The 14156-nt window shown below is 51.5% G+C and overlaps 5 protein-coding genes across 5 annotated transcripts; 4 read left to right on the top strand and 1 right to left on the bottom strand.

Annotated features, from left to right (window-relative positions):
- Positions 1-815: 815 nt before the first annotated feature.
- On the top strand, positions 816-1721 carry PG986_012259 (uncharacterized protein; the record flags this gene model as incomplete). Its single annotated transcript, XM_066848481.1, has 3 exons — positions 816-925; positions 999-1286; positions 1430-1721. The coding sequence occupies 3 exons, from the start codon at positions 816-818 to the stop codon at positions 1719-1721; spliced, it is 690 nt and encodes a 229-aa protein (XP_066695177.1).
- Positions 1722-2777: 1056 nt separating this feature from the next.
- On the top strand, positions 2778-3752 carry PG986_012258 (uncharacterized protein; the record flags this gene model as incomplete). The annotated part of the gene is made up of 1 exon (XM_066848480.1): positions 2778-3752. The coding sequence occupies one exon, from the start codon at positions 2778-2780 to the stop codon at positions 3750-3752; it is 975 nt and encodes a 324-aa protein (XP_066695176.1).
- A 597-nt stretch (positions 3753-4349) lies between these two features.
- Positions 4350-5798, top strand: PG986_012257 (uncharacterized protein; the record flags this gene model as incomplete). Its single annotated transcript, XM_066848479.1, has 1 exon — positions 4350-5798. The coding sequence occupies one exon, from the start codon at positions 4350-4352 to the stop codon at positions 5796-5798; it is 1449 nt and encodes a 482-aa protein (XP_066695175.1).
- Positions 5799-6798: 1000 nt separating this feature from the next.
- Positions 6799-10224, bottom strand: PG986_012256 (uncharacterized protein; the record flags this gene model as incomplete). Its single annotated transcript, XM_066848478.1, has 7 exons — positions 6799-8008; positions 8061-8324; positions 8386-8509; positions 8551-9138; positions 9189-9572; positions 9626-9818; positions 9970-10224. The coding sequence occupies 7 exons, from the start codon at positions 10222-10224 to the stop codon at positions 6799-6801; spliced, it is 3018 nt and encodes a 1005-aa protein (XP_066695174.1).
- Positions 10225-10752: 528 nt separating this feature from the next.
- On the top strand, positions 10753-13899 carry PG986_012255 (uncharacterized protein; the record flags this gene model as incomplete). The annotated part of the gene is made up of 10 exons (XM_066848477.1): positions 10753-10917; positions 10986-11602; positions 11665-11769; positions 11823-12027; positions 12106-12146; positions 12200-12345; positions 12438-13287; positions 13359-13544; positions 13610-13760; positions 13816-13899. Coding segments are annotated over 10 exons (2550 nt in total), but the record flags the coding sequence as incomplete, so codon positions are not given.
- Between the last annotated feature and the right edge of the window lie 257 nt (positions 13900-14156).

Genomic DNA, 14156 nt, shown 5'->3' with positions numbered 1-14156 from the left:
TACCCGAGCTGGGATGCAGCGAACGGCACGCCTTGCCATGTCTAGCCATCGCGCCCGACTTCCGGAGATGGTAGGTGTCATTCGGAAATTTCCCGGAGGCTCTGCTGCTGAACTTCACCCTGCCTGCTCACTTACACGCCTCTTACTTAGTCTGCCAAGGCATATTTTCTTCCTTTCCGCCGAGGAAGACAGCACAACCCCTAATTCTGCCACGGTCTATAACTCCACTGGGTCGTTGGGCTTACCTGTCTATGTATATACCCAACTATTTACCTACTGACTTACATCACGATATCAAGCAAGGCTTGACCCATCCCATAGGGGATTAATTCGCCATGCTAAGAGCTATCAATCTGCACCCACCAATCCTTTCCTCCGAGAGGACCGGCAGGATGCCAATCCAGGAGTAGCAAGCAAGCTTGAGTACATCAGTAGGTATACGGCTCCTGAAAAGCCCCACACGTGATGACAGCGGCACACACGCGCATTGGCAGGTATACCTGAGAGCTGCATACTTCCTTTTGAGGCTATTATGATTCACGTGCGTGTAGCCCTATCTCATGTCATGACAAGAACAGGGGAAGAAGAAACAAAAAAAAAAAAAAAAAAAACGCTCAACGAGGCTTTCTTAACAAACGTGGTTTTGAACGGGGCCTAGTATGAATAGACCCCTGATCCCATCACCACCTCGGGATTCCCACCTCCATCCACCACAACAACAGCAACAGATCGGTCTTGTACGAAACACTTTTGGGACCCTGGAAAAGGATCACAACAGAAGCTAAAGCCAGAATCGACGCACTTTGCCGCCCAAGATGACGAAGGACTGGGAAAATTACAAACGCACCATCCTGGCCCTGTATGAACACCAGACGCTTTCGCAAGTGATGGAGATCATGGAGAGGGACTATAACTTCTCGGCATCGTAGGTACCACCCGACCCCCTGATGGATTTTCAAGAACGGGGTGGCGCCCACCGACTAACACGTCGTTGGCAGCACCCGTGCCTATCGCCAAAAGCTGGACAAATGGGGCAAGAGGAAGTACAAGAAGCGCAAGGACAAGTCAGGCAACGGCTCCGAAGACAGTGGCGCCGACAGCGCGGACGAGGCGGCCGATTCTTCCATCTCGGCATCGCCGGAGGTATCGCGTCGTAGGGGTGACGCACACGCCTACCAAAGACAGCAGCAGCAGTCGGCCAGCACTGGCGGCTACGGGGCAGATGCTGCGACGTACCAGACAGGCGATGGCAGCTACGCGCTCCACCATTCTGGTACAGACGTCAGGTAAGGACGGGTCCTGAGCCAGTTTCACTCAGAATTGTTCTTTGGCTCCTCCCCCAACGCAACACATGAATGATGAATCGGGCACTGATTTTTTTGAGACGTATTCCACCTCGTTGACGCTATTACTAACCACATGCTAACAGCAACAACTACAACCCGGCACAATACCAAAACGCCAACGCGTACGGTGCCACCGACAACAACACTTACTGGGCAAACTATTCCGCCACGGCGGCGCAAAGCTACTCCCAAGCCCCACCTGACCCGAATGCGGCGGCATACGGGTACGGAGGGATTTCGTATCCTACTGACAACACGGCGGCGGCATCGTTCCAGTATATGGATGCTTCCGGCGCCAGCTACTCCATGGATAACCAGATGGACTATAACGCCACATATCCGGGCGGCAGCTGGGATCAGACCCAAGACGGATAAGTAGTGGAGTTCTCGGCCTATGGCCCCGTGAGCCAGATCTCCTGGAAGAGCGAGATCACTTAACTGTTGGCTTGCTGTTGCCAGGGGTTCGTCGTGCTAATAATCATGGTCCGACTAGACGGTGCATTGAATCTTTCGGATATAGAGTTAAGTACAAGCATGAGTGTTTAGGAAGCCTTCCTATCTGCTTTTCTTCTCTCTTCATCGTTTCTCCCACTCCTCCCTTTTGAGCATGTCAGGATATACCGGGTCGTTCCTTGCATGAGCACCATTTCGTTCAGCATTGTTTCTTATTAGAGTTGTTTATGGAGGGCTAGAATGGTGCATCTACGATTTGTTGCCGTTGTTTTGTTTTCGTTCCTTTTTCATTTAAACTACTTACGTCCATTCGCTGCCTATATATTGTCCGGGGTTTGGTTGTTGTTTATAGATGCATTTACAATACTTACGCCTTTGATATCTTGCTTACTCCAGGTTTTTTTCTTTTCTTTTTTTTCTTTTTTTTTCTTTTAGGCATTCCAAACCATTACCAAAGGGGTATGCCAGGGATTGCGGTATCGTAGCATCCTGGGACTGTATTGGCGCCTCGGTTTGGTGAACGGCTTCAAGGTCGACGGATGGTCGGATTTTGGCAAATACCTACACGGGTGTAATACCCTTATCTCCAGCAAAACCCACCTGGAGTCATTGGCACATTGCCAAGACATTGGAATACGCCGTAGTCTCTTGTGAAAGCGCAGCCAAGACTATACGAATGCTGCCATGTAATTGTGGTATATATACAGTTTCGCACTAGTAACGTCAGCTCCCGTATTGGCCAAAGTATACGCCTGAACCCAAGCGGGGCAGGATGACATGATTATCAATCAATATCGCATTACAAATTATCGCCCATGCTATCGTATGAGCAGTCTCTGGTGGTCAGGCTTATTTAAACCACATGCCAGACGCCTATGGATTGTCGCTCGGTCCCGTAGAAGCAACCTTGTTTTCACTCTTTTACGACCCTCCCACAAACGACCGCTTTCAAATTTTGAACCAAGACCCGAAGCAGATATGGCTCCATCCCGAGTCATCCTGGTGACTGCGGCGTCAGGCAATATCGGCGAACCCCTCATCCCTCTCCTGGCGTCGGACCCGACCATCAAGCTCGTCGTCCCCACCAGCCGGGCCTCCAGCCTCCAAGCCCAGCTAGCCCAGCACCAGCAATGCCAGGCCGGTAGCAACGTCTTCATCGAGGAAGGCTCCGTCAAGGATCCCGCCTGGTTCCAGGGCCTCCTCGCCTCCCACAAGGTCGACACCGTGTTCCTGAACCTGGCGGGCGACGACGAGCTCTTCACCTCGCTCAACTGCCTCGACGCCGTGTCCCGGTCCGGCACCGTGAAGCAGCTGATCTACCTCTCCGCCTGCATGGACTTCGACAGCCACGAGAGTATCCAGCACTGGATCACCGTCTGCTCCGCGGCGCACGTCCTGGTCAAGCCGATCGTCGAGCAGAAGCTGGTGCACGGCAACCTCCCGTTCGACTGGACCATCCTGCGCCCCACCCTGTTCTTCACCAACGACCTCCGGTCCAGGCAGAGCATGCTCGAGACGGGCGTCCTCGGCGTGCCGTTCGGCGAGGCCGGCCTCAGCCGCGTGGCGCCCTGGGACATTGCGCTGGCGGTCAAGAACCTCATGACGGCCTACGGCAACGGCGGCAGCACGAAAAAGTGGAACCACCAGAAGGTCGCCATCGGGTCGAGAAAGGCGTTCAAGGGGTCTGAGATCGCGCGAGTTTGGTCCGAGGCCGTGAAGAAGGAAGTCAACGTGCTACCGGCGAACGAGGAGGGGTTTCAGAAGCTCGAGGATGGGTTCAGCGCGTTGGCGGGGCCGGCTTGGGGCCGGGATCTGAGGTTGATGCACGAGACCTTTGCCGCGCATGGGTTCGGCATGACGGAGGAGCAATACCAGCAGCAGGTAGAGCTGCTCGGAAAGGAACCGGCCGACTATGAAGAATGGTTGAAGTCTACCGGCGCTCAATGGGTTTGATGGGGAGTTGGTATAGCTTAGCAGCAACCCCCATTTGAATCTCTTTTTCCATCACGCTTGAAGTGTAGCATGCTCGATCCGCCAGTGGATGACTCCAGAAGTAGCAACAAATTGCAAAACACCATTTCACGCCGTTATAGGCTTAGTGATTTAGGTCTCGTGCAAAATGATGGTGCTCAATGAAGTTCGGCTGGTCTCTACTACATTGATTTACCTGGCGGATTCGCCGGTCTTGGCGGCTTCAGACATGATCCCAGCCAAGAAGTTGTTGGGTTGGGTATTGGTGGGATATGGAGTCATGTTAAGCATCGGGGCCCCGAAGGCTAAATCCACAAACATCGGATGAACATGCCGAAGATTCGGGGCGGCGGCGGAACCATCCGCAACTGCGGGGATAAGCCGATAACGACCTAAATAGAGCATGTGCTAGTCGAGTCTAGTCCGACGACGCGGACTTATTGCATTCAATCTAAACCCATGCCTATCCTTGCTTTTGCGCTTCCTTTGATTCTTTCAACGCACCTTCGTACTGAATTTTTTGCTCCCGGTGCTGTATAAGCTGACGTGGCCGTACTGTCTCCCGAGGTGTCCACCACCATGGCAACAGCGGTCGAATATGACGCGGTCACAGCCACCGGCAAACCCGAGGCGGAGAACTACGCCCATGAGAGCGTGGCGCCGGCCGATCCGCGGGGGGGCAAGTTGCGTGTCAAAGGGCCCGCTTTGTCCGAAGATGAGCTCGGCATCCTGAGACAGCCACTCACGTTCCCATTCTCGGGGCGGACGGCGAAGAACCGGTTCCTCAAGGCACCCATGACGGAGCGCCTGTGCCAGTGGAATAAGGAGGGTGAGGATATCAGCGCCCGCGGGGTCCCCACCAAAGAGTATGAGCTGCTGTACCAGCGCTGGGGCGAGGGCGAGATCGGCGTCATCGTGACGGGCAACCTCATGCTCAAGTACGACGCCGTCGAGGGCTACGGCAACGCCATCCTCTGCGACGACCACGATAACCGCGTCGAAGCATTTCAACGCGCCACTGCAGCGGCCAAGAAGCACGGGTCCCTGATGATCGCGCAGATCTCGCACCCGGGCCGTCAGGGCAACGCGATCCTCAACCCGAACCCGGTGAGCGCCAGCGACGTGCAGCTGCAGGTGCAGTGGATGGGCACGCGCTTCAACAAGCCGCGCCCCCTGTCAGTGGACGAGATCCGCTCCATGGTCGCCGACTGGGGCGAGACGGCGTACCTATGCCACCGCGCCGGCTTCGACGGCGTACAGGTGCACTGCGCCCACGGCTACCTGCTGGCCCAGTTCCTCTCCCAAACCACCAACAAACGCACCGACGCCTACGGCGGCCCCCTCGAGAACCGCGCCCGGATCGTCCTCGAAGTCATCGCCGAGATTCGGCGGCGCGTCCCGGACCCGGCCTTCCTCATCTGCGTGAAACTGAACTCGGTCGAGTTCCAGCCCGGCGGCTCCACGCCCGCCGACTGCCGCGACCTGTGCCTGCGGCTGCAGGATGAGGGCCGCGTCGACTTTGTGGACTTGTCGGGCGGCACCTTCGAGGGCCGCGCCTTCGAGCACAAGAAGGCGTCGACCCGCGCGCGCGAGAGCTACTTCATCGAGTTCGCCGACATGATCCGGCCGCTCCTGACCAAGACCCTCGTGTACGTGACGGGCGGGTTCCGGACCGCTTCGGGCCTGGCCGATGCCGTGCGCAGCGGCGCGTGCCACGGGGTCGGGATCGGCCGGCCGCTGGGCGCGGAGCCGTACCTGTGCCGCGACCTGCTACGAGGGGCGGCGGTCCGGGGCGCGCTCGAGAGCTTCGTGCCGGCGCCGCAGAGCACGCAGGCGACGGGGACGCAGATTGCGCAGATCGGGCACGGGCATGCGGCGGTCAGCGATTACAGTGACGAGGAGGAGGTGCGGCGGTGGGGGGAGGAGTTCCAGCGGGAGGCGGAGCGGAAGGAGAAGGTGTTGCCGGTCGTGGACTCTTCGGGGTTTCCGTTGTTTGAAGCGCAGAGCGGATTTTATTATCTGCGGTAGGGGATTATGAGGAGTTTGATGCGGGCATATGGCCGTTGAAGTGGTATCGGGATGCGCAGGTGGGTCATGGGCGAAAAGGGGTAAAATGGAGAGAAATAATAATTTATCCACAACGTATTTGTGACGAAACATATATTATACTCTTCTTTGGATGAATAGTAATAGGTCGGCATGAGCAGAACTGTGGATTGGGGATTGAAGTAGAAAAATATGGCTTGCTGTGGAAGTGGCACGGGTAACAAATGGTGAAGATGACTACGGAATAGGTACGAGCAGATATGTTTACAGTCCGGAGGTGCCTCAAGTTTCAGCAGTCCTCCTGTTATCAGAGACTTTCAATTAAGTGATGGTGAGGAGCTAAAGAGAGAGTCCCCAGGTGCCAGGCCTACAGGTGCCCCGGTGGACGCGCCTCGTAGCCAGAGCTTGACGCGGTGGCCAACCCGTGTGTCGAGCTGTAACACTCACCCCCCGCCACCAGCACTTTTCCAGGGAGATAAAAGAACAATCAACCACCCTGCCTACCTACATGAATCCCAATAACAGCCCAGATTCCTAACAGCAAGCAGTCTGGTTGCCGGTTCGCTGGCCAAGTGGTTAATCTCACGACACAACATTCACAACCAACGGCTACATACCGTCACCCACCGTTCCACTTCACAAGCTGAAACAACCACAATAAGCTTGCATATCTACCATATATACACACATATACACATATCCAAGTACAATCACACAAACCGACACAGAAGATTAATCACGACCATAACCAGACTGCTCTAGGCCGGGATGGTAAACCGTAAACAATAAATACCCGGAAGACAAATAACCATGGCGGGTGGGCCATGGCCTGTCTGGGAGGGGGCGCGACTGTCTAGAAGCTGGAGTCGGGCCTATAGGACGTTGTCCTGTAGTTTCTTTCTCTCTCGTTCTTTTCTTCTAGGTCCTTACTGGGTTCCTTCCACTGCCTACGTACGCGCCATGGGGCCTTTTCTCCGCGATATCAAATGCTTGGCCCATACAATGCCTCCAATGCCTCTTGTTGCTGTTGAAGGAAAGGTTGGATACAGGCTTTCCCAACAGCCGAGTTGTGGTGGCTCTTGAGTGTATCCGCGCGGGCGAATTTCTTATGGCATCCCCAAGGCCGACCGTTGTTCAAAGTACCGCCACATTCAAACTCCTTCTCCTGATGTGTTGCTTGGTGCCGAGTCCTGTCATTTTCTCTTGCAAACCCCATTCCACACACACTACAGAGGAGGTCCCGTTTTCCGCTGTGAGTAACCATGTGTGAGTTGAGATTGAACTTCTTGCTGAAGGTCTTCTGACATTGGGGGCAGCGATATTCGGTTATCCGAGCCCGCTTGGCTTCGGGTTGTTGTGGAGCCTTCGGCTCTCGTGGTATCGCCTTCGTTATCGTCTCAGTCGGCTTTGGTGGTTGTGGCGGGGCAAGCTCTGTCTCATCGGGGAAGTCCTCCTCTTCATCTTCTTGGATTATCGTGTGGACATCCTTCTTGTGCTTTGTGAGCTCTTTGATGGTACTCATACCCATTGTCGACGAAGGGCAACCTAAGACGTCGCAGCGGAACGGGCGTGTATGCTTTTTCACGTGCGAGTCCCTCTGCCGTGGTGTCTGGAAGCCCAGGTAGAAGTAACGACAGCTTAACCTTGGGCATCTGAATATATTCTGCCCGTATATTCGTTCCAATGAGTCACGGCCGTTCTTGCCAGTTGCGTTGAGATAGGCTGTCTCAAGATGCCTGCGAACTATGCGTACCACTGAAGTTAGATCCAAGGCGACTTCTCCCGGTTTCATCTCGCCCAAAAACGTTAGCTCTTTCCTTGCCGATGCTACTGCAGTCTCTAGGCTCTCGTAGAATTCGAATTCTCGAAAGAATTGTAACTTTTTAACGTTGCCTTGTGATCTGTAGAAGTGTTTCGTCGGAGTTTGGTGATGAATTGTTAAGAAGGCCTCCACCGGCTCTCGCAACTCCCGCAGCAATTCGTAGTCATAATCTGCCTGTGTTAGTCCATTCTCCAGATGCCTTAGCCAGTAGGGGACGGCATAGTCCATGAAGGCATAGTATCCGCCCGGCATCAAGTCAGCGGCGCTGTCGACCGTCCTAAAACCTGGCATGTTCAGGTAATCCAAACAAAATGCCGTATTTGACACCTCAACACGAGCCACGTCTACATGTTTCTCTTCAACAAGGAATCTGAATAGTGTTAGTCGTATGGCCAGGGCGAAAGGGACCAAATGCGCCTCACGATTTTGCAGTCAAGTGAACGAGTTCGACTATGCCGTTTTCTCGTATTTCCACCAATGGGCCACAAAGATCCTTGATGTCTTTGCGAATTCTGCGCCTCTCGAATTCAACGCTCTGTTCATCAATGTTGATGGACTTCGCTGCTTGAATTTCATGCCATTTTATTGGTCTCTTCGCAGATACCAACCATCGCAAAATGAACAGAGAAGACTCCCGTCCAGACGAGGCCGCATTACCAAGTATGCGGCTTGTTATGCGTGAGTACCTAGAGGAATCAATCAGTATGTGCTTCAGTCATGGAATAAGTAAGACAAAATCTGTCATACGCTTTCTTGAGTTCCCGAGGTAGGGTTTCATCTTCCAGCTCATGTTCAACATCCTCCACGCAAGTTTGCTGCATGAGGTTTTCGACGATGAGCTTTGCCAGCAAAAACATACCTACTTTGTGAGCTGTGTGATACGGAGATGGGTTTTGATGATTGCCAACTTACCATCAGCGGCTTCCTCAACTTTAGATGCGACCTTGATCTTTAGCTCATCAGGAATATCTGTTTCAGCTTGTATTTCGTTAGCTGAAAGTTGGCTGAAGGTGTGGATGTCGGCTCGGTTGTCCTTTCTCTCAATCTTAATCATCTCCAGCCCCTTAAAGTCTTTTCGGGCAATCCCGTCATCCTGACTCACGAAAAGACAGCGGACTCGGTCTTGCCGTGGCGGTTGAAGATCCTCAACCAAGTTCCGAAACCACTGAGTGATTTTACGGCGCTCACCGCGATCACATTCATCGATGCCATCAATTATGATATACGCGTCTGTGCAATTTCTCAGTGCCACATCAAGGAGCAACTCAATCATTGCAAATGACCCAAGCACAGGATCAGGGCTGTTAGAAAACCTTTCGTAGAAGTAAGGTACCAATATGTCTTTGTGTTTCAGTAGGAGCTGCGATAGAAAGCATCGACCGATCGAGGCGTAATTGTTCCTCTCAGAGTCTCCATGCTTGCAGTAAAAGTAGAGAATATCAGGGGAGAAATCCATCTGCTGGAGCTCATCCACTATGAATGAAGAGAGGACAGTTTTGCCTAAATTTTGGTCAACATTTGCGTCAATACGACGAGTAAGTGGTGTTCACCTGCGCCAGGCATCCCGTGCATCCATAGTAGCGGTGGAATAGTAGGAAAGAGAGGGTCAAGCCACTCTTTCATAGATTGGTTCTGCAGGAGCCATTGACCGCTACCAGGGTATTTCTTCCAGATTTTCGAGAGTTCATACTGATCATTCTCGATATTCGGTGGGTTCAACCAAGCTTTCAAGTCTGTAAGTCTCTGCATTTCCTGTGATTCTGTGATCTTGTTGAATTGTGCGTCCCGGAGGTCCTGGTCTCGCCGAAAATCTTCGATTTGGGAAAGAGCTGCTTGGGTTTGGATCAAATTTCCATGTCCCCGGATGCTTTCGATGAGGGGAGAGAACCGGGATTTGTAGGTGTCCCAGGTAGCCTGGAATAGTTGTCGCCACACTATAGCATATGAGCAAATCGTTTGTGGTCGACCACATGCTGGCGATACTTACTCGGTTGCTGGAAGTACTTCAATGCTTGTCTGTGAAATTCCAGAATATCTTTCCACATAATGGAAAGCACTCTACGCATGTTGACATCCTCTCGGAACAGCTTCTCAAATTGCAATACCATGGGAATACTCTCTCCGAGTTTCTCGTACACGTCGAGCAATTCGTGGAATGCTTTGGCAAATGCACCTGCAATCTACCCTACTGTCAGCCTTCACTCGGGCGTACACGAGATTCGAAACGGCAGGTGGCAACCAAGCTGGAGCAGAAGCTTCATTGGCCCCTGTCAAAATTAGTCAGGTTGAGCCATAAGTGGACAAGATCAAGCTTGGAGTGGTGGTGTTTACCCATACGAAAGCCACCATCTCGGACACGTTGCTGAAGACTTCAATGACCTTGCCGAACTGGCCCATGGCCTCGACAAAGGGCTTTACTCGTGCGAGATTTTGGCCCAATCTTCGACTTTGTTGATCTTGTTGGAGCTTCTCAATCTCCTTCAGCATGCTTTCCTTGGTAGTCGCCTTGAATCTGTCCTGGTCTTTCTTCTTCAGACTAGCCTTGAAATCGGCCAAAGCTCGGTCGAAGGCTGAATGGTCCGCCATTTCGCGGCAGTCGTGTACTTGGATACGGTAAGTGAAATTTCTGAAGCTGTAGTGGAATGAGTTGGCTTCTGTGGTTCGCGGGGTGATTTATCCTCCATGTAAGGCGGCGCCCATTTGACTGCAAAGGAGGTCATTGGATTGGGTAGAATTCATGCAGAAGCTGCTTACGCTGTTTGCACAGCCCACGGATAAAGCCTAGGCATATTTCAAGGCAATCAGGCGACACAAGGTAAGTACATATGCATATGCATGCATAGCCACACCTGGCCAAAAGGTGTGGCAGGAACGAGTGCGGTGTCAGAAGTGAGGGAAGGTACATTACTATGGTCTTTCCCAGCCTGACATCGAATCTGGTGTCGTGTTCTGATGAAATATTCCATGAGATTCAAACCGGCCATGATGGATAGAAACAACGATCGAGGCCAGTTTCTAAACGATTCAAGTCGGCTGTTCCATAGCACTGATACAGCTGCAACTTCCTTGGATTCTTCCCTGTTACCTCGATTCTTCCCCCCTTTCGCCCAAGGATTCGATCCACTGATCGACTTCAATTACGATACCTCGGATCAACCTGCTCTTCAACCTCAGCAAGATGAGACTCATGGCACCAATCATCAATCCATCAACCTGAGCGCCGGTCTACCACTCAGCACATCCACAGATGGGAGAGTGCCAAACACGTGCTTCGGATCTGTAAGTACCCAGTACCATCAATCTCACATAAGTAGACTCACTCATCCAAACCAACTGCATCATCCTAGATCCCTGAGGTGCGAACACGGATCCGCACTGCATACATCAACCCCATAGATCATGGAGACACAATCATTTGCGCTGTTTCTCCAATCACATCGTACTATGGCCTAGAATACACCGGCACCATTTTCGCCTTGATCAGTAAAGCAAATTGTGCCATATTCAACCAACTATTCGGGAGTCACCACGTTCAATTGCGAGCGTTTGTGCATCACAGTGCCTTGAAACATGCAATATCATCGCATAGTGCAAAGCACCCTGCTACGCTGAAGGTCGATATAAATGTGTACGGAGTTCGTGATGAGGCTTACGGAGTAGGCAAGGTATTGTCTTCGGGTGGCCTCACGCTTCAACAACCTACCCATGAACTCGAGGGATTCACATATTACAACCCACATTTCCTCCATATTCGAGAATGCGAGGGAGAGCACGTAGAGGAAACTCCACGATATGACTTGAGATTGGCCCAAGAAACACGCCTCGAAGAGCAGAACCTTCGAAAATCACCCGAAGATGCAGCGGGAGGCGATGCTGAAATTGAGGCAATCTTCAACAGTCTCACACATACCCAACAATTGCAAAAGCGAGCTGCTGATCGAGGTGTTAGAACTACACTTCAAGAGTGAGTAAATACATGCTAGTTTACTCTAAAACCCGAGATCTATTCAGCTGACCGCACAAAAGCCATCAAAAGGAAGCAATCGACTTTATCCTATGCAGGGAGTCGACCAACCTTCCATCCGAGCTCCGTCTTTGGGATAAACAGGAAACAGATTCTGGTGACACCGTGTAAGTGATCTGGTTTCAAATAAGTGAAAATATCGAGCTAAACGATAGACAAGTTACCAGCATACTATAACTGGCACCCGGCGCGCCGAGCCTCTCGAGGCACAGGGCGGCATACTTGCAGATGAGATGGGTCTTGGTAAGACCATAGTTACTTTGGCTGTAATTGCCAGTACGCTTGACGAGGCATCGGCCTTCATAACGAAGCCTAACCACTCGTTCAATGCTGCATCCCAAAAGCAGCATTCAAAGGCTACTTTGGTAATTGCGCCCTCATCATGTGAGCTAGCCCCAAGACACACCACAGTTTAGAGAGAAAACACCGGACTTTACTAATAGAGTGTAGTGCTCCTGGACAGCTGGATTAATGAGCTATACAAGTAAGACCACCGTTCACTTTGAGACACCTATTTCCCAATTAACATTAACATAGGCACACGTTCCCTGGGTATCTGAGACACACAAAATACCACGGACCTGGTAGACTCGAAGATACCGACTCCTTATATCAATCAGATATTGTCTTGACCACGTACGCCACCATCTCCTCCGAGATCCGTCGTGGAAAGAGCACCCTTGGTGCTATTGAATGGTTTAGAATTGTGCTAGATGAAGGCAGGTAGTGCACTAAAACTGTCATAAGTTGGATGTGGTTATCTAACCCTGCATAGCTCATGACATCCGAAACCGAAACACTCGTCAGTTCGAGGTTGCTGCAAGCCTGGCAACTCAGCATCGGTGGTGCCTCACCGGAACACCCATACAGAATTCACTAGAAGACTTGGGTGCATTGGTTTCGTTTCTAAGAATCCCGCTCCTTGAAAACGCCTTGACCTTCCAGAGGTTTACCGTCAACCTGTCTAAGCAAGGTGCCAAGTATCGGTTCAAGAACCTACGCACTCTCTTAGAATCCGTTTGTCTGCGGCGAACCAAAGAGATCATTGGGCTAGCAGACCCATTACAAGTCACCCGCGAACTTACCTTCACAACAGCTGAGAGAGACCAATACAACGAATTACTGCGCAAGTACGAAGCACTGGTTGATGTTGGGGTGAGTGGTCACAGTACCAAACGTGGTAGTACAGCCAAAGTACAGTCGTTTCTGAAACTCCGGCTATTCTGCAATAATGGACTGCCCCCAGATTGCATGTCGTGTGACGAGCTCGGCCCTGATGAGACTCTTACCTACCTACAACAAATTGACGAGGCAGTATGTGTGTACTGCGATAGCACGATATTCACTATAAACGACCTACCCGGTACCGATGGGGGCCGTATACTTTCTGGATGCTCACATTTGGCTTGCAGTGACTGTTATGCTCATCGACATCCAAGGGAAGCAAACTGCCCGAAGTGCACCCAGAATATGAATCAGCATATTCTGGAAACCGCCCCTTTTGAGGAGACCCAGCAAAGGGAGATAGGAGAAAGCCCAGTTCGACCTTCAATACCAACCCAGCGGTATCCGACCAAATTACTTGCCTTTGTGGGAGACATCGAACAGCAACGGACTCATAAAAGGTACGCACTCGACGCATATTCTAAATGACTTCATGTCAGAAATTAGTCATATCCATCTAATGCTTTCTTAGTATCGTGTTTTCATCTTGGGCCAAAACACTCAAACTTGTCTCGCAGCTGTTGGAAAACAGAGGACTGTCTCACTACCTCGTTCATGGAGGCCTGCCACTTTCGGAGCGTCATCGGAGATTGGACGCTTTCCAATCTCCAAATGAAGCAAACATACTGCTGATGACTCTCGGAACAGGGGCTGTTGGGTGAGTCTGATGATTGAACACTTAGACAGGATGGATTGCTCGATAACTAACGATATAACATGTAGGCTAAATCTTGCCGCGGCATCACGCATATACCTCCTTGAACCGCAGTGGAACCCGTCGGTTGAGCAGCAGGCTTTCGGCAGAGCTTTACGACTGGGACAAACTGAGCAAGTCACTATCATTCGTTATATCATGAAAGATACCGTTGAAGATGTATGTGTATCGAATCCCTTATGTCAAGGCGATTACCACTGACTATTTCCAACAGAGCAATGTACAAAACCGGCAAGTCAACAAGCGGCAGCTTGCCATGGGTGGGTTTAGAAAACGCAAAAGAGGTCCGGATGTATAGTCATTGCTAATTCTGGCAATCAATCAGATCTACAGCATCAAAGCCCCATAGGTGTTGAGCTATATTGGACTAAAGCCTGTAGAACTGCTAGGGTAACTCTAGATGTGAATACAAAGAGTGGAGAGATTGTCGCCCGCTGGCCTTTCATAGTCCAAAGAATAGAATGCATGACTATGTAAAGAGTCGAAGCAAGGGCATGATCGCTAAGGCGCCTTCGGAACTCTTGTAGTTTGGTGAGCTTGTGGCATCGACTCAAA

The sequence above is a fragment of the Apiospora aurea genome (assembly GCF_038362705.1).
Source record: "Apiospora aurea strain CBS 24483 chromosome Unknown utg000008l_segment0_segment0, whole genome shotgun sequence".
NCBI classification, from domain to species: domain Eukaryota; kingdom Fungi; phylum Ascomycota; class Sordariomycetes; order Amphisphaeriales; family Apiosporaceae; genus Apiospora; species Apiospora aurea.
Note: the sequence above shows the minus strand (reverse complement) of the source record. Positions and strands in the feature narration are given on the sequence as shown.